Source organism: Pezoporus wallicus, unplaced genomic scaffold (assembly GCF_028554395.1).
Source record: "Pezoporus wallicus isolate ANWC-B61680 ecotype Strahan unplaced genomic scaffold, APGP_CSIRO_Pwel_v1 contig_10810, whole genome shotgun sequence".
NCBI classification, from domain to species: Eukaryota; Metazoa; Chordata; class Aves; order Psittaciformes; family Psittacidae; genus Pezoporus; species Pezoporus wallicus.
In genome coordinates this window covers 30,142-55,639 of record NW_026642731.1, presented here as the reverse complement: position 1 = coordinate 55,639, position 25,498 = coordinate 30,142, and the positions used below count along the sequence as shown (strand labels likewise).

The 25,498-nt window shown below is 41.8% G+C and overlaps 1 protein-coding gene across 3 annotated transcripts in view; it reads right to left on the bottom strand.

Moving 5' to 3' along the window:
- The window catches only part of PREX1 (phosphatidylinositol-3,4,5-trisphosphate dependent Rac exchange factor 1), a 150,814-nt gene extending 126,578 nt beyond the window's left edge, over positions 1-24,236 (bottom strand). For all 3 annotated transcript variants that reach the window (XM_057432139.1, XM_057432140.1, XM_057432142.1), the window contains exon 1: positions 23,804-24,236. In XM_057432139.1, coding sequence (XP_057288122.1) covers positions 23,804-23,965 — 162 coding nt within the window. In that variant the 5' untranslated portion in view covers positions 23,966-24,236. The remainder of the gene's footprint in view (positions 1-23,803) is intronic.
- Between the last annotated feature and the right edge of the window lie 1,262 nt (positions 24,237-25,498).

Here is a 25,498-nt window from a genome sequence, read left to right as displayed (position 1 = left end):
GCACCAGGCATCTCGGTAAGAAAAGACACAGCATGTGGAAACTAGTTATGAATTCCCTGATATTAAGAACAAAAATTAGAAAAGCTATGAGCAAATCTGGTTTGAGGACAGACACCCCTCAAAAAAAAAAAAAACAAAAAACAACAAACCAACCCATTTTATTCCTGTTAAAAACAGTGCAGAAGGGAGAAGGCGCTCTCAGCAAGGGGTAGCACAATACTGTGTGTTCTGCTGTGAAAAAAAAACATAGCTACCTATTTTTAATGTGGCTGTTTGAGCCAATATTGACATGGAATTAGAGAACTCTCTCCAATTTTGGAGATCCATATGTTTTAAAACAAACATTTACAAAGTTTGCTCAGTAGTACACTGCACAAGATATACAGAAAGACAAGTTCATGTTGCACAGAAGTACCTTAGCAGTTTGTTAGCAGGAAGGTGACTTGGAGCAGTAGAATCATCTCTTTGCAGAGCTGTAAGAACAATGGGGTAACACCAGAAGGCAGCCAAACCAGTTTGTTTGTTTGCTCATAGAATCATAGAATGGTTTGGGTTGGAAAGGACCACAAGATCATCTAGTTCCAATCCCCTGCCATGGGCAGGGATGCCTCACCCTAGACCATGTTGCCCAAGGCTCTGTCCAACCAGGCCTTGAACACTGCCAGGGATGGAGCATTTACCACATCATTTACCAATTTCATGTGTCCTCCTTGCGCTCTACATTCATCACTTCTGACCAGGAGTCTTCACAACACCTCCAGAGGTGCACGCAGAGGGGCGGTGACAACAGCAAAGTCAAACCCCTCTAAGGAAAAAAATTCAATACAGTCCTCAGTTAACATTATTTTGTTGTCAAAAGAGGGATTTTTTAAGTTTGTCACTGACGACAGTGAGGCTCTTGGTAAGAGAGATGAGGCAGTAGTAACTCTTCTCTCAGCCCTACACACCAATTTTGCCAAGTAATCAAGTATTGGTCCACAAGTATCAATGTTTTCTGGTGTCACAACTTTCTCCAGAGGCAAGTATTATTAGCATGTCATCTGAACATATATAAACAGCTTTTGTATTTGGAGGTTATGGAAACAGAATTATCCAAAAGCTGCAATGTTAATGCAAGGTAACAGAACAACTGCCTTTCTGCTCCAGCTTCTTTTACCAAGCACTTAACACACTGTTGAGGTTTTACATCCATTAAAACAGAGAAGTCAAACTGCCCCAACAAGTCTACACATCAAAGCATGTATCTGTTCAGTAGTTGTCAACAGCAGACGGTGGTCACCTGAAAGAGGCTTTGGGTCACTGTCCTACATGTTTTTTGCAGCACAGTACTAACACACAGAAGCAGGTTTCCGAAGTTCACCTGAGCCTGAATTTGTGGAAGGTGATAGTGAAACATTTTCATTTTGCAAGGTTTTTCTCACAATGCAACCAGTATGATCTGAAAGCTTTGAACAACAGCTATTCCCAGTATACCCCCCCACAGTCATTAGTGATTCAGTCTCCTCTAAACCAGTCACTAATGGACTCAAATGCATGGACAAAACAGAGCTCTGTCCCATGAAGAAGCACAGTTCACGCTCACCATGGGAGAAGATAAGCCCACCCACACTCCTCCTGCTTAACTGCCAGCATGATTTCTACTTAGAATAAGCAGCTGAATGTGTAAACTGATGATTATGGACAAACAAATGAACTACATGAGAAATTATAAAGAGCAGAGGCCTACCAACCATAATAGTTTAGCTTAAGATCAAAAGGGGTTTGGGGGAGCAGGAGGGTGAGGAGAGTCATATTTTAATTCTTTGCCTTTTGAGTTTTGAGCCAAGCTGGTCTCAATTTGACTGAAGCACAGACCTCATCATACTTCATTACACACCTCTGATGTACAACTGTGGGGGTTTTTATTCTGCTCTTCAGAGATACAACTTCGTAAAACTCAACCTGTCACAGACCTTCTCAAGGCCTTCTATGATAACCTGCATGATTAAGAAAAAAATGCCAAAGCACACTACACCCCAAAGATGACTGTGGTTATTTTCCTTTTGGTTTTAGAACAAAGGAATGTAAGCACCTGAAGAGATAACAGAGAAAAGAAAAAGAGGCAATCCAAATTGCATGAGATTAAGTCCTCAAGAGAAACCCAAGGATAGTATGCAAGCTGCACATGGTCTTGGGTAGCCTGGACACACGCAGTCAGTCTGTGTACCATTAAATGTGGCTGGCAGTCTGCTATGCATTCTGAGAAACCACATCCCCTATTATAGCAAGAACTACTGTCAAATGTCTCCTGATACAAAGCTACTAATTATTGCTAATGGCATCATTAATTGTCATTTTACAGCATATCCAAATAATATTTGTTCTCATTAAGCTCTAAGAGCAGTCTCTTGGAAACAATGACAAAATAACAAGTCTATGCAGTTCTCAGACACTGCCTGTGCTGTGGTGGCAAACAAAAAGATCCAATCCCACTGATTCAAGGCATTGAAGGAAGCAGAACTTTAATACAGCAAAAAACAACCAGGAGTCCTGAAAGGAGATCTGAAACCAAGCAATCAGGCATATGCTCCAGCAGATCCTATCTTGCAAACAGACTTCAGAAGCAGACTTTAGAAAACGGCACCATCTGGATCAAATTTGCAACTCTATCCATAAATAAGAAGGGACAGCTTATGGCACCACTGCCAGCGTATTTATAAAGTGTGGGAATATCAGGCTGAGAGGCAAGAGTGCTAAGGGGAAAATGCTGTCTACAAGAGTAAAAAAATACAGCTGTACCACACTAAGGAAGTGGTGCGAGGAACCGCTCCACAGCAAAACAAAACTAGGCAGGACAAAGATGACTGGAAATGAGGCAGCTACATGCCAAGGACATTCAAAAAAGGTGAAAGCAGACAGGTTCTGGAGCTAAATGGCAATTCATGAATAACAGGCAACATTCTTCCATTTCCACAGCAAACCTCCACTCTACTATGATGCTCCTCGGTGCAGAGGTAGCAGAGCCAGACACGCAGGAAAAGATGACACGCACTGCCTAGTTCCCTCAGGAGTACATGGAGAGAGAATTCCGATGTACATCTGAAAATGGTCCAGTGATTTATACCTTTGAAAATCCAGGCAGACATATGCTGCTCTTCTTTTGACCCAAGCGACTAGCCAGAAATGCGAGGGTCTTGCACACTGTCCCAACTACAATGAGAAAATTCTTAATCAAGTTAGGCATTTTTTGCATAGCTACAAGGTAGTTTAAATCAACTGTGCTCCTCATATGATGAAGGATATCAGTATTCTGACATTCATGTCACCAATTTGTATTGTCTTTTGGTTGCTGAGATTGTTTAAAGCCAGGGGGGTTTATTTCAGGTAAAATGAAACAGAAAAGGGACAGAGTTTTCTAAAGCATTCTGCATTTTAAATATACAGACCAGGTCATGTAAAGAGACTTTGCCTGATTTTACAGCAGGTGAGAGCTTCCAAACACAATATACAGATTGCCACAAAATCATCAGGTCACCACATTTGCAGGATATATTTGAAACCAGGAAGAAAATAAATTACCTGGCAAAAAGGGAGGATCTAGGCAATAATTTTACATGATTAATCTCTCCCAAATGTGAAACATCTACCCACAGTATCACAGGATGTCCCCTGCCATGGTGTCCCTTCCTACCGTAGGTAACAGCATCATAAAACTGGATTTCACACTCTGACTTTGGGGAAATTTGTAGTTCCACGTTTACTTCTGTTTCACTTAGTTTACTATTACTTCTCAAAAAAGAATCCCCACTCTTTATGTGTCTTTAGGGATTTGTTCTGGTTTTAAATATGCTTGGCTTTCGGAGAAGTTAGGGGAACTGGTTCAGAGCGGCTTATAAAGCTAAGTTACATTTACTCTGCTAAGGACTGCAGTGATTTAGGACTTTACCACCTCTTCTACTTGGTTACCACTTCACTGTGGAAGTTACTGTGCCAGTTCTCAGCCAGCTTGTGAACTACTTCAGCACAGTGTCAGCCAGCTTAGTTCAAGGCAGCAAGGGACCACCAACTCCCTAACTTTTCCCTCAGATATATTAAAGAGCCCTCACAAATTCCAATGAGACTAAAACAATAAGGGTTATGAAAGCATAAAGGTAAGAAGAAATCAGACAGGAAAGGTGCCAAAAAGCAATTTTAAAAGCCTTTGACTAATTCCTCTTCACAGTTTAAAATCAAAGAATGAAATCAGGACTGTAAGAGATCAGAATACCACCCTGCACACCAAGGCAGGAGTACAATACATTTCATACTCCTGTCAGCAGCCTATCTCATTCATTCTCAACAAGAACTAGTTTCAGACACTTCAAGACATTTCTTTTATCTATTCCACTGCTTTATTATCCTGACTTTTTGAAAGCATTTCCTAATTTTCCCAGTTGCTGCAATTTAAACCCATTACTTCCTGTCCTATCAACTACAGATACAGTGAAGAGTTTATTTTCTTCATCTCAGCAACTTTTTCAGCTTCAGCAATCCAAATGCATTCAAATTTTCCTTTAGAACATTCCTGTTGCTCTTTTCTGGATACTGACAGCTTGAGAAGCTCATGCACAAAGCCAGACACTGTCCTCTTAAGAACTTCAATAACAAAATGGATAATTCAAGAAATCTTTCTATTCTAGCTATACAGGTGCAAGAATTATTACTTGTCTGACTTACCACTTTGCTTGATTTTCAACAGTATCAGACTAATTCAAAAGAGCTCTCCAGAAATGAGTCATTCATGCTGTAGAGCCCATTAATCTTTTGCCAAGTCCACACTGTCTCCCATATAGCCTTCTTTGTCCTCATGTATGATGGTTGTATCTGTCACAAACACAGATTGAAAAAAGACTATGGTATTGACCTGCTTATTCAGTAAACACTATGATCACCACGCTCATTTATCTCAGGAGCGGAGACAAGGCTGCATACACCAAAAAGCACAGTGTTGAGGCAGTACATTCAAGGTGGCTAATCCAAAAAGGTCAAAACGGGCTCCCTGCTCTTGTATAGAAACACATGGGGTTTGCACACAGGAAAGGGCATGAAGTAGTATGTCAGACAAATGGTATTTCAGTTTTTCTCATGCTAAGAGCTCTTCAGTTGCTTTATAAGGGAAAAGGAGGTTTCAGTTCCCGAGTCTTCCGATTGGATTTTTTTAGCCTTTTCTTCTCTTTTCAAAAATCCTTTCTTTCAGTTCTCTTCCAGGGGTGTGTCTATGCCTGACTGTGCCTACTCTTGGCTCTGCTGTGAGCTCATCTGTTCTCCAACAAAGAAAGCTATCACCCAGAAATGAAGAGAAATGCTTTCTTGTGGCTCACTCATACCCACCTTTTGGAGCAATCATGTTATTCTGTTTAAGTTATTTCTGCCTCTGAAGAAGTCTGGCCTGTTTCCTTCACTCATTTGTAGATTCCTTTTTTTCTCCCCTCTTAAAACTCAGAGCAGCCAGGATTAAAGTTCCTAATGTGTTCCCACCACTGAAATGAATCTGTATCTATATGAACATACTAAATATTTACATAGTAGCATATGAACAACTAGCAATTTTTCTGTTGTTGTTTTATTGAAGAAACTGCAACTGGAGAATTCAAGACCTGTAAAGCAGATAAGAGCTGCTGAGGAGCAGCATCATCTAATATTTAGCACCACACTCTTTATGCGTGAATACCTTCCATAACTCACTCCAGACTCTGCCAAGATTTCCAGCTCATGCATGCTTTAGCAGTTGGAACCACACATCAATAGGTTATGAATCTGGAGTTGTGACTGCTATGTAAACTCATCAAGATACCACTTGAATCAGTAATAGTCAAGAATCCACTACCGACAAACAAGAATCCCATAATTCCACTACAGTCTAGGAGGTACCATTCCATTAATAAATGGGCAAAGCATATATGTGGTGTTTTGTAATACTGCCTGTAAAATTAAGTTAGTACACATAGACACAGACTATAAATCCAGCTGAATCAGAAACATGTAAAAGACATTATTTTTCTAACCTGTTCTCTTACCAAGAAGAGAATATCTTTGCATCTTCAGGTCTGCAGTTCCTTTATAAGCAAAAGGACCGAGAACCTTTACATGAAGGAAAAAAAAAGATATTTTATTTCTCAGCAGTTTACACCCTTCTGTTTATCACCTTCAAGGTCAAAATAAGTTCTAGAATCACTTTGAGAACAGTTATTTTATATTATAATAACTACAGGGCAGCTCCAATCCAAGCTGACAAATGAGCAGTAATGGCAGATGAATCCAAGAAAAAACAGGGGTTGGTGCAAGTAGCACAAAAAATAAGGGAAAAAACCCAACACTCTGCCCCATAGCTTTGAAGATTATATTAACACCTTTCCAGCATTGTTGCATAACCCTGAATCAGGAGACCTTTGTACAATTACTTTTGTCAAGTTCTGAACCCATAAAAGTTTCATAATTCAGGAAAAGCTAAATTCTACTTAAATGCCATTAGAATGGACAACTAGTACATCTTTAAATAGGAAGCTTTGCAACAGAAAGATCATGAGGCTTCTGTCATTAGTACCACAGTTAGTGTATCATTAGTCAGAAAAAAAGCATACTCAAGTCCAAATTACCCCCCATACACAAAAAAAAACAAACCCCAAAACAAAAGGCAACAAAACAGCCTAGGGAATTTTTTCTCACTTTATTTGGAAGTCTCAACTCTCTTGACCAATTCTATCAGCTTAGTTGAAACTCACTTACACAGCAAATACATGAAAATAATGTAAGCCTAGAAAACAGAAGCAGACCAAGACAGCACGTTTCCCTTCCTCCTTTTAAGCTGTCACTCAAATATCATCTGTAGTTAACATGGCTAAATAAATATATAAATAAATAAAGCAGCTGACTTAGGTGACCAGCAAAGGGTTGGAAGAGCCATCAGAGCTCAGCCTAGACACAAGCAGTCATACAGCGAGGCTATGCCTGAGCTATTCTACCCACCCTCACAGCTACTGCCTTCACACAGTCCATAACAAACCAATATCCATAGCAGACTGTCAGCCGCCTGGGTATACAGCCCTCCAACAGAGAGGCTCTGGCAAATACTGCTTGAAAGCCCCAAGGTGTCTTCCTCACCACTTTCTTAGTGTTTACTGTCTCTGACATATATGTAGTAAAATGAGCAAGTGCCTGATCCTCCGCCATTCCAGCTGCCATCCAGGTAACTATTAACTGTTACTTACGCATTTGGGCTAAGGACTGTGACTCTCATTTGCAAAGCGATTTAAATGAGACGGCTGAAGCATTATTGTCCTCTACTTTCTGTTCCTTCCTCTCCTGAAGGTTACACCTCTGTTTCAGACAAAGCTGCACAGATGTGCATCTGCTGCTTTATACAACTCAAAATCTAAGCATTTAATGAAACCACTGCAGTCTTTAGTCTGCATCTGTACATAAAACTGTAAACACTAACAGCTGAGGATACAAACCCCAGACATCCATTCATATCATGGGACTTCAACTTCTAGGAATGTGGCAGGGCTAATAGTCAAGGTGGTAACTGCCATGATCACCCCGCTTAAAAATGCTTACAAAAATAAATCAAAACCTTAAGCAGTGAATTGAAGTGAAATTGGTGGCAATATCTTGGAGTATGGTAGACCAAGCCGGGAGATAACGATGTGAAATAGGAATTCCAGGATAACAGCATCTCTCATACACTGGCATTTCAAACTGTTTAGAACAGCCAGGAAATACTGCAAATACAATCCCAAGGTATCCACAATATTAATGTTGTGTTCTGCTCTGCACCAACTACACCCAGTGGGGACAACCAAGGATTTGTGATGTGGGAAACAAGACCCAACAGGAGGTTGTACTGGCGCAGGGATGCTGAACTAAGAGGGGAAAAACAGTCTAACACTCTCAGGCTACAGTACCCTCTTGTATCAAGTGTCTCAAGCATTAAGATTTGGCTTTACAGAAAGATGACATCAGTGGAGGTGACAGAAAAAGAATATTCCTACAAGGACTTTGCTTCATCTCCCCCCAGACCACTTTCCCTCAAAAAACCCTCACCAATCTCAAAAGGTTCAACAGTATCCTGATTTGTAGAGATAAATTATGCCACTTTTTATTTTGGTACGTGTTAGTTTGAACAAGGCAGTAGTGGCTTCTGAGAGAATCAGCTGGTGAATAAAAGCCTTTTTATGTGAAAATAAGGAGAATTAGGACAACACCCAACAAGGATGTTCACTGAAGATATATCTTCAAAATTAATGACAAGAAGGAGGCAGCTGAAGCCTTGAAAGATCAGAAGTGTGCAGAGAAGTGAAAAACATACCAAAAATAAAACCGCTTGTCCCAAAGGGCAGGCTTGTGCAGTGAATTTCAGGATTCAACTACTTGTCTTCAAACTTTAAGGCTGAACATCAGAGCTTAAAAATTACAGAGAAGAAACTTCCATTGTATGGCACCTCTGAAGTTGCAGCTCCTCACCAAAAATCAAGAAGTGCAGAGAAGCCCCAGAAATGAAATGTTCTATATACTGCCTTCCATAAAAAACTTTTTTGATATCTCCCCTTGGACTCAGTTTGGCCTCAGACAGTTTTACCTTGCTTCAACAGACTGGCTTTTCCTAGTGAACACAAGGGACAGCACCAGCACTACATTCAAACCACCAACATTTTGACTTCATTTTTGTCTTTCACACCCTTTGTGCTCACTGTGTGCTTGAATGGGGAACTCAGTCTTGTGTTTACTGCTTTAAAAAGTACTTCTGCATAGTGTTGTTAGTTTCAGCAGCTAACGCATAACACAAGCAGACTAGGCAAGTGTGAAACAACTAGATGTCTGTGTTTGCACTTGCTCAGATTCTGGCATAAGCACAACTGTTCAGACAACTGCCACTAAGTCTGAGACAAAACATAGCTTCTTTATTTACATTTTTACTATTCACTGAGAGCAATGGGAAGCTGCTGACTGGCAACTCCTGATGAGCCAAGACTTACATTCTACACTGTATGTTCACATAGGACTACAACAGGAAAAACTCTCCTACAGCAGTCTTGCATCCAGCAGAGGCACTCCCAGAACAGAAAACTGTTAATGCCTCCCATCCCTGATGATTCTTCGTCTGTGCACAGATTGTCAATACTGCTTCTGGTTATGCCTAACAGTCACCCTGGAACTGAGCTAAGAACACCAATTCACGAAGCACTAACTACCAAGGATGTGTCATCTGGTTGCCAGAAGACTAAATTAAAGAATGAAAATTTTTGTTGCACTTTTTCCACTGATAAGATGTATAGCTTGTGTGGCAACTTTTGCTCAACTTTGTCTCCTCAAAAAGGTAAGGGATGAAGACAAGATACTTTGCTTCAGTTGCTGGCTCTTTTAGTTATTTCCCCTGCAACCTTTGGACAAGTCTTTTTGTCTTTCTGTGCCTCAGTTTCTCCATTCACTAAATACTGGTTTTCTATTCTGAGATAATACAGCTAAAGAAGTGCTGCATATACACAGACAAGTAACTTCATTCTTCATCCGCTTCAAAGCAAAATTTTCATTTTCTTTATGTAAAATAGCCTGAGACTTTCCATTCCTTTGGGTTAAGCTGTTTTTGAGACCCTGCTGCCCCAGCAGCTCACCCACATTAAAAGAGAACTGATGTCATGCAGCCTGGCCTCCAAACACACACCACCTGGACACAGCAACTGCTGCTGCAGCAGTTTAATTCTTGCCGATTGCAAATTTCAGTTCCTCTGGTTGGGTCCTGTAAAAAAAATTTGATTCATACTTTATTTTCCAAATATTGTGGCTTTTCTTGTGCAACTGCTTAAGAAAGATGCACTGGTCCCTATTTTGCAAAAGAATCTCTTATGACACATGGATATACACTGTGTATACAGTGTAACAGACAAAACCAGTCAAGATGCTGTCTGTTCTTTCTGGGCTTTTTTATGACAAGATGCATATTAAGCTGCTTTTAAATGGGAAAGGGAACAGATCAGAGTGAAATTTCCAGATGTACCTTGCTATCCATGATGTTCATATTCTGTATGTAGAAAATGCTTATACTACAAGGCAACAGGCACCTGCTAGAACAGGCTCAGCATTGCCAGCTCCTCCTGGCTTCAGCACCCCACAGGATAAAGTCAGAGAAAAGAGTCCTCAAAAGAAGCTCTACCAGATGCAGTGCAAAATGGAATATCATCCTAAGTAATCTTTCTTCTTATCTTTTCCTCTGCTACTCAGTATAACTGCATAAAACTTCACCAATAAATCCATCCGTAAATGAAAGTTTTATCAGCCTGATCTGTTCACCATGTCAGAATCAAGATGCAGCCCAGTACATTAAATATTCAAAGAGAGAACTAACAGTCAAAAAGAGGAAAACACACATTTCTTCAGGGTATGTTTTGCTTACTGTCAAGAGGAAAGAATAAGAAAGCCCTGCCCCATTTGTCAAACATACAAAAGCTCCAAACCCAACCAACAACAGAAAATAGTCATAAAAAATATGCACAAAATTTGTAAGTTAGAAAAACAGGAACTGCTCACAGATGATTTTTTTAGAGGATCATCATAGTTGATGAATAAAGACTATGTAATGATGTAGTATGTCCACAATAATCTGTTCTAATTTCAGAAATACTGGTCTGTCCTTTTTTGACTTTTTCCATTCTTCCAGAACCAATACTCTCTCCAATTGCATTTAGTTCAAAAGCTTTAGTCCACTTAGTCCGCATTAACCCACTTGTGCTTCTTAATGCTTTTTGCTCTTCCTCACTAACTTCTAAGTGCAGTTACTCTGGCATACATTACTTTTAAGTGCTGAACAGAGAAGGAGGAATGCACAGAAGTGAAAAAAAGTATGCAGTAAGATTATCTGTCCTTGTGCAATGGCTTTGCAAACCACTGCAAGAGAAGGCAATGGTAAACCAAGAATGTGAGTGTAATCTAAAGGCCAGAGGACTGAATGCAGCAGAACTCCAGAAATTCAGTGGTGGCAAAGCTGGGGGTGTGACTTAGTAAAAAGCCCAGCAATACAGGCACTGCAGCGCTAGATACACTGAATTTTGTGTGCCTTGCCCTGTTTAATAACTAAGCTGCAAACTCCAGTGGTACTTTCGTCTTGAATAAATAATTGGCAAATCCCACTTTAACTATACCTCCCCCTCCCCCCCAAAAAATTACCATTGTCCCATATAGCCTGAAAATCATTATTTATTTAATGACAAGTTTTCAAAACTTGTTTTCCTCCTATGTGAGCAAAACACTCGTGCCAATGGAAAGAGAGAGATAAGTATTTGCAACAGGAATAGTTTTACACATAACATTTTATAAACTAATGAAGGAGACAAACTCTGGGAAAAGTGTCTTCCCAATACCCATCTCTCCTTTTCCTGTTGTGGGATTATGCTTATGACAACTGAATGCTCATAGCAAACACTTCTACAGCCCTCTTTGGAAGTCTTCCCCCTCTGTTCTTCCTTCATTCTGTGTCTTGTCAACACCCTCTCCTCACAAACAGCTGCTTCCCATCGGAGCTGATTCCTGAGCACAGTGTCAGTAACACAACAGAGACAGAACCACCAGCACTCGGAGGGATATGAGCTAAAAAATTATATGCAAGTGTCCAGTGACTATCATTTGAAGCCTTTGATTTTGCACAATAAAAAGGGAAGTAAATAAAACAGAAATAAACAAGCAGCACTTCATGTGAAGCACTTTCAGTCTGCAATTACCTCAGCTCACAACTGTTGGTAATGACACTCAGAATTACGTAATTAACATCCAGTTCATTTTCACACTGTCCTAAAGTAGTCCCCACCCATTCAAACTGTATTCTCTTTCTGTCTCTTCCTCTACAGGTCAAGAAAATAGAAGACCTCAAGTAACAAGGACAATAAGATCAGTAATGACAAAAATCTAAAGAAGGCTGACAAAACTTCTAGCATTTCTGGCCTGGCACCTGGAATTTTTACATAATAACAAAGCATAGGCTATGAATCCATCGACACCAGCCACCAACACAAAGAAGCACTGGGTCTGAGCACCCACTCTGCCACAGGCATCACTGTTCTACGAGTCCTGTTTTAGCAAGATGTGCAACAGCCTGTGGGGGACCTTGGCCTCTGCCTATACTCATAGGCTAAGAGTGACAGGACATGGGCCTGAGCATCGCAATTCTGTTAGAAAACAGTCAGAATACTTCCCGGCACCCTTCAGCCCAGCCCTGCTCACATTCTCCTAAACAATTCTCAGGCATGATGCCAGAGCTAAGATGGGCCAAGGACAATTCCCAACAGACAGTCTGAAAGCACCCATCCTACTTTGAGACTCAGTCCAGTGGTACAAGACCAGATCATGCCAGTTGGCCTCAGGGCCAGAGAATAAAGCCTAGCACTGTTTTGTTTACCACATTTGTAGCCTAAGTCTCTTGCTTAACCATACAAGGCATCAAACACTGATCAGATCTAACAAGACAGATAAACTTTTGCCTCCATGCCTTCTGCTTTGTGACCTACATATTAAATAGCACACAGCCTGCTCATATATACCTACATTAGGTTTGCCCATTATTCCCACAACTATCTGTATTTTGCTTAAGAATCAAGCTTCAGAATCCAAAACATTTTACCAAGTCAAAAGTTTTACAGCCTTCAGTTATTGCCTCTTCAAACAAAATGAAAGGGGCTTCTTCAGCCACCCAATGATGAGGTTAGCAGCAAACGGCTCCCTCTGAGGTGATGAATTCAAAGCAGTTGTCAGATTAGACAGAAAGGCCCATGGGACCAGAAACTTCACTGTGTAGCTAAAACCCACCTAACTCTCCAAGATAAGAACTCACTAAAATGCAAATTCTTATCAGGAGTCTGTCCCCAAAGCAGAGCCCTCCAACACAGACAGGACACTTTGAGTATCATCAGTGCACTCCTCTCATTGTCAGCTTCCTCAGCCTCCAAAATAATCCCCAAATTTGCAACCTTTCAAGTTTTCCACTCTTCCCTGACATGCATTTCCTTCATGTGTCCTATGGCGGGTTGTTCCAAGTTAGTCAAACTACACTATGATGCCAGAAGCATGAGCAGGCAAAACTTTCAAGACAAAAGGGTTATCACTGAAACGACTTACTGAAGATAAGAAAACCTCTGATATTATGTGGATGATGTTGATAGGCTTTTTTTTAAATCCAAGCCCATTCTTTTATGAAAGCTCATTCTATCAAGGTAGTTAGCATCTGACAGCCATCCAGAACTCACAGGTTCAAAACTTCTTCTTAATTAAATTGCACAGATCACAAAGACAAGCATCACTCCTTGGCAACCTCAGCAGTCAGGGTCAGCAGCTGCAAGGGACCTTGTAAGCCTCTCTAAAAGCAGTCCACTCAGGAAGAGGTGGATCGCTGAAAGGTCACACTACTCACATTTGCTCATTCTGACACATCAGGGCAAGACATGTTATCAGAAAGCACATGGATTTGGTATCACCAGTAGTGACACCATTTCACAATTAAACCAGCAGCTTAATTTGTGCAAGTCAAACTCTTAGCCCAACCACATCAAGTTTTACACCTGATACATGCAGCCAAGTAGTTCCCAATACATGCTTGATGGAGCCCTGAAAATACTGGCCTAATACTTAGACAGTGCTAACTACACAACTGACAAATCCCCAGGGAATATATATTCAGCACCCTGCACATGACATTGTTTACTCCTTTTTTCATTTTTCTTTTTAATTAAAGTGTATTACTGAGCCAACTAAACAATGACTAGCCTACAAAGCTTTGTAATGACTAAAAGACAGTGCTTGTTAAAAAAACAAAAGTGGTTTAGGAACCTGTTGGCACAAGAACTGACCACAAGCAAAACCAAAAGTGCAAATGAAAGTCAGGTTAAGAATGGTCACAAAATTTACTCCATGAGTCATGAGACATCAGATAAGTTGCAGCAAGGTATTATCTGAGTGGCTGATATGCTTCCATTAAAATAATTATAACAATGACAGCTGTGAGATTGACCCAATATCTTTACATTAACATAAATGTTCCTTTTAACTCAGTTCCATAGTCCTACCATCTCAGTAACAGCCCTAATCTTGAAATAGTCAAACTGTAGAAATCTATTGCCCTCTCCACAACTCAAAGCTGCATGACACGAAATTGCATCTGTTTCCACATTGTACAGTCACTGCAAAGTCACAGGCAGCTTGTGACAAGTTCTTTGCTAATAGCACTGGGTGAAAAAGCAGGTGGGCTTTTGTACCTAAGCATCATGATGCCCAGAATGGTCTGTATCAGAGGTCCTATTCAGCTTTGGGCAATCACTATCTCTTGACATATGGCTATCAGCTGTGTAAGCAGTGAGTTATTCTTCTAAGGAGGAAAGCTTATTAGGAAGAGTGAAGGAACTATTTTCTCACCACAGAGCTATTTTCTCTTACTCTGGTCTTGAAATCTGCAGTTCAAAGGGAGACAAGGCCTGTTTGGATGAGTGGCTTCTACAGAAGGGTGAAGGAGAGTATGTATGCAGGAGTCAGGCATTTTAGTCCAGATAACCACCCTGAGGTTCTCTCCTAATACCTATCTACTGCAGTTCTGGATGTCCTCTACAGCCCTACTCAACCTCATGTGCAGAAGGCAATGTTAAAGCTTTGACTGGGCTGGGGTAGGCAATCAAGCAGGAGTCTTCATCTACAGTAGTACTTAAATCCAAAGACTTTGCTCAGGTCTTTAGGCACACTGGATGCAACCCCCAGTCTGTGATCCAGCAGGCAAAAATAGTAAAAGGTAGCATTCAGTGCCTGTATAAGAGATGGCTTTGCATTAACTGCACTGCTCCACAATGAAGTCTCTGTAGGTGATTGAGAAATGACATTGTTGCGTATTTCAAATCTTGTTCCTGCCCCTAGCTGTGAAAGGCTGAGAATGCTGCAGTCATTCCAACTGCTAAATGGAACTCTTAAAAATAGATAAGAAACGTGATAACACAGTAATACTTCCAGTCCATCCTTCCAAGAGGCAGGACTGGTTGCTTCAACAGAGATTGAAAACAGAGCACAAAAAGGCTGTACTGAGACAGAGACAAAAAGAGAGGCAGGGGAGGAATGAATTGAAGTCACCCTACCAGAGGAGGAAGTAGCAGCCACCCAATGCCACAAGCCCAACCCTATTTTTTACACCCTTAATTCAAAGAGCCTTCACACACTCTGGAACAGCATCACCTGTGACTCCACTAATCAAGTGATCATCTCTCAATTCAGAGACTTTAATGTGAATACTGCTTTGTAAATATGGATTAAGTATCCCACCACAATACAAAGACAATGGTAATAACCAGCAGCATTAGTGGACTACACATGATTTCATGTCATCTAAAGCATGGCACAAAATTGCCTATCTGAAAAAGGACTGCAAAGAAATCCTGCCATACAGTCAAGAGAACCATTCAGGACAATTTCACAGACTTGATCCACAAAACAGGATTTCTGCAATTGCAGCAATTGCTATTTGCAAATGAAAGAAAAATCTTCAGAAACAATGTATTTCCATTTCTCAGTTTCAAGAGTATCTCAAAAAAAAGGAGACAAACTGCATGAGATTTGAAAGTCTTTGCCACAGGAAAGACTTGGTTCAACAAGATCTAAGAGGTCAAATAAGGTTTCTGCAAAGCTTTGTCATTAAACCTCCATTCTGTGCAAGGAAACTGATGGTAGTCTTTGCAGATAATGAAGACCTAGGGGATAAGCAGATATACATGGGACAGCAGTACTCTCTTGATGCGACCAGTATGGACTACCATTGCACAGACATTTCGAGCCTCACCAAAGTCAAAACATACATCACCATTTATATCCTAAAACGTACTACAACTGTACAAGGCCTTTACCAAGAAAACTTTTTGCAGGCTGTGAAGCCATTTAAGGCTGCAAACAATAACAATAGAAAAGGGATTCTACAGCTGGAAAGAAGAGGTAAATTCACACACAGTCCCTTAAATCTTCTTGCAACTGCCTGAAGGAAACAGTGGGCAGGCACAGAAATAAGTAATTTCTCAAAAACTTCATCTGTCACAACCCATCTGGATGCCCACAGGCAGACACTGCACTTGGGAGATGCTGCTTTTTCAAGCCTCAGACACCCTCTCAGTGTGGGATGCCTTTGGGCCTGCCAGGATCTGAACACAGGAAAGCTGACTAGAAAACCCATCACTTTCTTCGCCTGGAGGAGGGCTCAGTGTTGCCCTTCCAGGGTACACCCCAGAAGTCTAAATACTAGATTGCTCCCATAAATCCTCTATGCAGACACCTAGTCACAGTCACTGGGAAAAGCACCGAGTTGTCCTCAAATACAGGTACAAACTCAGATAAACCCTTCTCAAGGCTCCTATGCTACAATAATATTCCCATACAAAATATATGAAGTAATCCATTCCCTCACTCAACACTGCCTTGGGAGAATCTTGTTGCCTGTATTTTGGACACTAGGGTTCAAAAAACATAAAGATTAGAGAACCAGATAATAGCACAGGAATTATCAGAGGCAAAATTATTTTTACCAGATAATAGCACAGGAATTATCAGAGGCAAAATTATTTTTATAAAAACAGTAAATGTTTTGACAATTTCATCAAGAAAATTTAGTCCAACAAAGCCATCTAAACACCAGGGTTAACCATCAGAAATGACCCTCCTATCAGATCAGAACATGATAGGATGGTTCTCAAGAACCTCTGCAAGACTGTTTTTCATGATTCCGATATAAAATTGCAGAACCACATTTCCCACACGTGTAAAGCAGTACTCCTGCCCATGGGACAAACACCATGTGATCTGAGACGTGGAAAGCTAGCAAAGCTTTCAAGGTTTTTCTCTTCCTATATTTAGGGACAAACAGGCTCCCATAATGTGTACCGGTTTGCTTCCTGCAAAAGTCAGCCAAAAAATTGTGTAAAAATCAAACATGCATTCAGCTGTGTGCAGAAACTCAATTTCCACTGTGATAGCAGATAGTTTCACTTTTTGATTCACATGCCCTTTCCTACCAAAGCCCAGAGTCTCCATCCCTCCCCTACCCTCACCGAGCTCCATGACTGCTACTCCAAGTAAGATTTGTTGCAGAGGCACCAGCATGGCGCTAGGAAAGCACAGGGCAGCCAAATTCTCCCTCCCCTCAGAGATCCCAACACATGTTCAGACAACAACTGGCATCCCCGAAGTGAGAGGGAGGGACAAATGGCAGAAGGGCTGATTGATGATATTGCTGCAATTGAGAGGAGGGAGAGATGCAGAGCCAGAAGCAGGTCAAATACCTCCTTCAGAAGGATGTAATGAGACCAAAGTAAGTCTGAGACAAAGGCTAACAAGGGTCAGATGTACACCAAGCTAGAATGAGCTAAGGGAAGCAAAGAGAAAGGAGTTTTAGTTTTCACCTGTGTGGCTATAAACTGGTGAAACTACATAAGGGGTTTCCTCATCTTTTCTCATTGTGGAGATTCTGAGAGAGTGCAAAAACAACTAAACAGCTTTGCTCATATGAAAGATCTGCTGTACTCCTATATACCTTTGATTTGTAAAGCCTCACTGCAGAAGGCATGGGCTGGTCACACAATTCTCCAAGTGAAAAACGAAGCTCAGACACACATCTCAGAGTGGAAAAGAACCTGGGAATTCTGCATCCTCCATCCCTGCTCTTAGACCCGTGCCTCATTAACAGGATTCTACAGACTACAGGCTCAGATGAATGAGTATTTTCAGAGCTTTCTCTTTGCTTTATTTTGCTTTTCTGTTTTTCACTTCTGCTTCACATTATACATCCAGACTGTTTTCTCTCTTTGTACCCAAAGCAAAAGAACCTTTTAATCTGTTTGCATTTCAGCCCCTAGCAGCTGATTTTGCACTACACTTAGTCTGAATAGAAAACCCTACTAGCAGAATTCCAACCCTAAATATGCAAGTCATAACACAAGCCCCTAAAAACTCATTAGCATTTATGTTTTGCTAATGTTACAGCTTCAAACTTTGCTTTAACACCAGAAGGGCTACAAACATACCATGTAAAATGAAAGCTGTGATCTTCCTCAGTTTACATATGTCAGGAATGAGGCTTTTAAGATGCTCTTGAGTGTTAAGACTCAACAGGAGGAAATCTTGATCATTTGCAATCTAACAACTGCCTACAGTTGACTGCATGTGACCAACTGACCCAAAACACAGAACAGCAAAGCTAATTTAGATCACTTACAAATTTCCTTTTCCATCTCTTTCCTCTCCCTAATTGCTCTTTTCGCTGTCTCATAACAGAGCAACAATCCCCCACCATACGGTTCACCTTCTACAATCAGTTTATCTGCATCTACTGAGGGTGAAACAGGCAGAGAACAGGGTAAGACAGGAAACCACACCTTGCAGCTGAGACAAATGGTCTGTTTGCTGCTCTGAGTATGAGAGCCCTAATTGTGGATGCAAACGAGATTGTGAAATATGGCCAAAAAAAAAAAGCCTGTGATGCTTATGTTTCAATATGGGTGGAGTGCGAACTCAGAGATACTACATCTATTACAACTACAAGCAAGAAAAGGGAGCATAACATAAATATTTTGAGTCTGTAGGATGTGGGTTTATTTATCTGATGGCACGTGTTCTAACATAACATATTGATTAGATGGAAAATAACTTCTAGTCTTCATATAAAAATAAAGGATGGCATAATATTAAAACCTAAACATAGCTCTGGTGCAATTATTTCTCTAACTTGATACCAGTCTGATAAGGACAGTTCAGCTTTCATACTGTTTTCATGTCTGCACAGACCACACAAATTGCTCAAGCTAAAAGTACATCCTGGCATTCTGACATTAAAATTTACAATTTGGTGGTTTGTCTCTGGAAAGATGAAAGAGCAATATTTATATACAATGTGGAGAACAATTTGGCTTTACATATTTGTAATTACCTAAGTTGTGGGAGCTGCACATGCAGGTTCGAGCTAAGTGTTCAGTGAAATTAGAGGATAGAAAAAAACATGTATGTAACAAAATACCTACCTTTGCAACCTGGTTTATTGGGTAATTACTGTTACTACACCTTCTCATGTAATTCATATGATTATACCTCCAAACTGATAAACCAAACCTTTAAATACTGACATCCACTGATGTGTACCCACTATCCAATCTATTTTTAGAATGATAGTCAATGAGTATGTCTGAAATTGCTCTGGGTTCCTGTGTTTCCTTACCTCAAAGCTGTTCTTTAAGTACTGCAGTGTTAGTATCACAGATTTGACTGAGATTCTGTGGAATGACCATGCAGCATTCAAACAAACCACAACCTTTCCTTTTTACAATGAATTGCCTATGACTCTTCCATATGGATTGACAACACAGTCAAGAACAGACACCTACAGAATGAGTTAGCTTAAGGGCTAAAATACACAAACATTGCACCTCAGTACCCAAAGGCTACTGTCAGCCATGTATTCATGTGCCAACCTGCATGCCACCAGACAGATGCTTTGACATCTACCCAACTGGTCACTCAAACTAAATTATCACCTGGTTTAATTTTGGCATGTAGAAAAGAAATATTTATAAGATCACATATAAAACATTTCTACATAGCTGCAGAGAGTTGAAAGAGGCTAAAGGATTAACTGAATCATGAAGTCTGGAAACTGAAAATCCTTATGGTTTATGATCTTACCGGAGACTTATAACAGAATTATCTGCCTTTATCTCTTTGAAGTTTATCTTACTGCATCAGTAACATTTAGTAAAGTTCCATTAGCTTCTAACAACTTTTCACTTTGCTTCTTATTTGACCAGTAGTTCTTTAATAACATTGGCAGCAGTACATTTCATCCATTCCCTGTAGTTCTCCCTGCTGCTTAAAAGGTTTGGCTGTGTAATGAACCTTTACTAAAGTTAGTAACATATCTGCACAACTGCAGTATTACCTATTAATACTCCTGATGTACACAGCATTTCTTCAAGGAGGATTTCTTATTTGAAACATCATACCTGCCTAACAAAATGGCAGACAAGACAGGACACAAAGCGGCATGTGCATATTCATCGTTAAACCAGGAACTTCAGGTCATTAGCTGTGAGGTGGTAGAAAAGGGTCTGCCCTCTCTCAGTATGGTAACTGCTCATTTTTTGGCTCAATGTATGAAAAGTAAAGATATCAAAATCATGATATGCATATGAGTATCATATCTGTATTGTATTAACACTTAATATAAACTCCAGAGTCTGTTTTACAAAAATAGCTATATCCCTTCAAATTCATCATCTAGTGAGATCTGGAAAAACCCACAAAGAGAAGCTACTCAGTTTCATTCTCTCAAAGTTCTGATACATGATACTGTAACATAACCTATCAACAGGAGTACCAGAAACTAAACAGGAGCAAAACTGACTAGGAATGCCTTCTTGTGTCCAAAATTTAATGGAATAAAAATGTTACAACCAACATACACACTGAAAGATTAACTGTACTAAACCTAACAGACTGAAAAGCCTAATTTAGCTGTAGTGGCATGGGACATCCAAGTTAAATTTACAGATAAAATTCCATATGTATCAGAATTACTTAAGGTATGAAATATAACAGATTCTAAAGATTAATTTCAATTAAATAAATATCTGGAGCATTTTTATTAAATGAGCACAAAACTCACAGCAAAGTGTTCTTTGTGGTGACTAACACAATTTTTATTGTGGGAAAAGAGAACTCCACCTTTTATAACTTTAGTGATACCCACTTTACTAATCTACGGAAGCAAAGTAAGGACCACAATCTTTTCAGCTAAGCAAATAAGGATAGAGTCCTTATGTTTATAGCAAACTTACTTTTGCTGTGGCTTCGGGGGAAAACGTTTCTAAGCATACAAAAGCCAAAGAAAAATGAAAACTTTCTTTTGACATGGTCGCATGTTAGTTTTCTAAAAAGGACCAAAAATACTCTGAATAAATCAAAGTTACTTTGATTTATTTGCAAACCCATAGTATTAAATACTTTAGAGATTCTTTTACATTACCAGGGAAGACAGGAAGCTGCTGCTAGCAAGCAACCTCAGTGTTGTGAAAAAACCCATAGAATTTAGTTGTTTGCTTTTTAAGACATTGTTTATTGAGAATTCTTAATGAGGACTACTGCTTCAATAGCAAATATTTAACAAAGAGCACAAATTCCCTTACCTAACCTTTTTCTAAAGCACAAGTGTCCCATCCCACTTAGAGAAAACTCATTCTGATGATAGAAAGATATGAGATTTAGCTTTCCTTTATTTACCAAAGCTATTAAAGTTTCTTAAGCAAAGGAATCTGTACCCTGCAAATCTCTCCTCTTATGTTTGACAGGAACAAGTTTCCATAAAATCTGGGACAACAATTTCAGTACACTATTAAAAAAACCCTTAACATCACCCAGCCACACTTGAGTGTTAACTAGGTGCATTATCCCAGAAAGTGTAATAGTTCACATTTATTTTGCACTGGGTAAGTGCTACTCAGAGAACATGAGATGGTAAGAAAGAGACCCATGGGGCAGGAGCAGCAGTTCCTAGGCAGTAACATCAGAGCACTCAGAAAAACAAACTAATGGGTATAAAGTGGACTTTATCTGTGAGGCCTAAGTAAATTTGAGACTACAGTGTCCCAGTGCTGCAGCATTACTTTCATGAGTGTCATAAGGCAAATTTTTTGTCCTATAACTGCCTGTAATTCGAGTGACTATATAATGATAATTACCATTGCACGTCATGTTAGCTATCCAATGCGGGAGGCAGGGCAGAATTCTTTCCTTTGTGCTATCTTGTTAGGAAGTATTAAGTTATGGCCATCCACCAAATTTAAGCAGAAAGTGTTTCTTACGCCAAACTTCATTTTTAAAAATTTCCACCCCCCACTGTTCTTTTTACTCTCACATACTGCAGTAGATCCTCATTCTCCTTTCCCTGGTGCTAACGCCATTCAGCTATCTGAACGCAGTTGTATAGAGATTCAGTCCATAAGAACTAGGCCAATGACTGAAGAAACCAACATTTAGGACAGCACATGAACATTCAACACATGCTTAAAGTTAAGCCTGTGTGTGAATGCTGTTCCAAACCAAGGCCTAGAGATCGGCAAGATCCTGTCCCTCAGTGCTTTTTTCAAACATAATTACCAAACACAAACTCCATGAGGGGGTAGGTAAAGCTGCACTATCAGAATCAACCTCTACCAAGACAATACTACAGGCAATCTACATCTAGCAGCTAGTAACAATGTGACTGTGAAGGGCTCTGACTGTCTGCAGTGCCATCCTGAGACCATAACCAAGCGGTACTCTGTGAGCATCTCCTGCCATTACCTAAGGCATGTTACTCACTACTGTTCTCATGAAAACTGCCAAGTTAATGAACATAAAGACTTGTTTTGTTACCTAACATATGGAAATCCCATTAGTTAACACTGTAAATGCATTCTGCTGTAAGAACTGAAGCTAAAAATACACACAGTTTGAATCCACAGTCCAGCCTGCAGCTAAGAAAATCTCAAATTCAGTACTTAGGACAGAGGAGTTTTCTGAGGGTTTTTTGGTTTGTTTTGTCTGTAGGGTGGGGCTCTTCTGCAACTTGCAGCTTTTTTTTAACAATCTCCTCACACAAAGACAGAATCCCAGTTCTAAAGAAAGCCAACTGGCACTTCAGTTGGAAGCTTTCTGAAAGACTAAGTTCAACTATTTGAGAGAGAAAAGGAGGATTCAAGCAGAGACTAGGTCATAAAGCAACCACATCCTTTTCATTTATCTTTTATGCTGGACAGTTTGCCACTTGGGTGAATCTGAAAAACACTTCAGACAAACTGATTTCCAAAAACAAACAAAAAGCTTGCCAGAAAGATAGGTCAAAAAGGGTCCAGGGTCTAAACCCATTTAGATGAAATCAGGGTTTAGTACTTATCTAGCAAAACACCAGAAAGAATTTCTGCCCTGTCCAATCTTTTAGAAATCTCTGCAGAGACTTCCCTTGCTTTGATTCTTGATCTCTATGTGATCAAATAGTTTCTTCTTCTTTTTTATGGCATATCTGTTATCTAGTAACTTTTACTGCAGGCTCTTCTAGTTATTTGCAGGAGTGTGGTGGTATGCTGATGAATTCCACATCTAGAGCCCATATAGGAAAAAGGAAATATCCAGATGGAGTTTTACTTCTGAACTAGTCCGTGGCTAATTCCAGAGGCGGGTATAATTGTCTCCACATGCACAGACACACCCGGCCCATTCACATACTTATGTTTACCGTTAGAGAAAAACAAACCAAGAAAAAAAAAAGGAATATAAAATTTATTTATAAATAACAGGCAGCAAGGGTAGCGTTTCCAGGTGGGTGTAACAGCAACTTCTAAACAACAACAACAAAAGGGAAGAGGCGTTCTGAAAAGTAGCTTCATGTCGGGATCGGTCCCTGTCACCCCCCAGCGCGGCGGAGCCACACGCGCAGCGCTCCCCCGCCCAGCGGCCAGGGCACCGCCGGGATGCTGCGGGATCCGGCGCCTCCATCGCCCCGGCCTCAGAGCTTTCCCTCACCGGAGGGGAAAACGCGGCTGCTGGCGGCCCCTCGCCCCCTCCCTCAGAACTCCCCCTCGGCGGAGCGGGCCCGGCCTCAGGCACTTCCCTCAAGTTACTGCAAGCGCTGCCGCGCCGCCGGGACGCACTCGCAGCCCCCGGCCCGCCCGGGGAGGAGCCGCTCCGCTCCGGGCCACCCGCCCAGCCCCCCTCCGGTGCCTCTGAGGGGGCTTCCCCGCCCGCGCCCCACGCCGCCGCTCACCGACTGCAAGAAGTGAAGGGTCCCCACGTAGTCCCTCTCGGTGCTGAGGATCTCGTTGAGAACGCAGAGGCGGAGGCGCAGCTGGCGGTCGGTGTCCTTGGGGCAGCCGGCGGGGTCCGCCGCGCTGGGGGCGGCGGGTGGCGGCGGCGGCGGCGCCTCCATAGTGGCTGCCACGGGGCGAGGCGTTCCGCTTCCCCGCCGCTCTCCTCAGGAGCCCCCCATGGCCGCGCGGTGTCCGGCGCAGCGGGGCAACGGCCCCCCCCCCTTGCCGCCCCCTCGGCCCTGCCTCGCGCGCGGGTAGCGGGGCTACAGGGGCCGGTCGCTGAGGGGAACCCGGCTGCGGGACATGCCGGGGCAGCGGCGCGACGAGCGCTCAGCAACGAGGCAGCGCTGAATGAAGAGAGAAGGGAAGCCCCGGCGGCGGGGAGGGGAAGGGGGAGCGAGAGGCGGGCGGGGAAGGCGGGGCGGGGAGGGGGAAGGCGGCGGAGCCCGGCCCCTCGGGGCCTGGCCTGGCCGGGGCAGCGGCGGGCAGGGGGGGGCATAAGGCGAGAGCGCGCGGGAGGAGGGGGTCAGAGGGCGTGGGCGGGGCGGCGGGAACGCGGGCTCGGCTCCCCTCAGTGCCGCCCGCCCGCGGGCGCACAGCCGCGGTCTCCCACCCGGGTCCCCTCATGCCCCCACTCCCGCCTCAGTGCCCCGCAGAACACTCCTCGCACAGCCGCGGCTCTCACACCTGCCTCGCAGCCACCTCAAACCTGCGCTCCCTCATCCCACAGAGACCCCGTTCGCCTGCACTAACACACTCTCACACACTCTCACACACTCTCACACACTCTCACACACTCTCACACACTCTCACACACTCTCACACACTCTCACACACTCTCACACACACACACACACACACACTCACACACTCCCCCCCTTCACGCGTTCGCACCCCTATCTCACACACTGCATTCGCACAGCACACCCGGACACTGGACTCAGACCCCACACACACCACATTAGCACAGCACAGGTTGATGAACGCAGCACAGCTGCTTGCACACACACAGAATTGCGCTCAGGGTGATGGAGCCGTCTCATCTGCACAGCACTGAGGGGTGGGTGCGCAGACACAACTGATACGTCAATAAGTAGATATAAACCATCGCAGACTGCTATGCCAACAGAGAATATATACAACAAATGTAAGTGTTTTCAGTGCTATAATCAAAAAACATGTTCGGGGGTTTTAAGCTGGTTGTAACTGCTTGCACAAAGTGAGTGCGAGGAGGGTAAACCACGCAAAACGAGACTTCAGTCCTGCTGCAGTTCAGTGCTGCTCCCCCAACTTCCACAAAGGTGATTTGATTCATACCAGTGGAGGTTCTCCCAAACGCCTTCATTATACCATAAGGAAGCTGCCAGACTTTTGTCAAACTACAGCTATGTGTTTATTTATTTTGAATTAAGAAAAAAGTTTCAAGAGGGAATTTTTAAAATGTTAGTAATGTGAACTTCCAAGTGGCATAAGGATAAAGACACCTATTGACTATTACCTTAAACACTAAAACAAATAATAAATCATCTTTCTCAGGCTAAAACAAAATACTTCTTTGGGTATTTTACCTAAACAGTGACTTTTTTCTGTCTTGACTGATCTTCTTTATTCTAAGCATTAAGTTTTCTATTCAGAGAAAACATGCACAATTG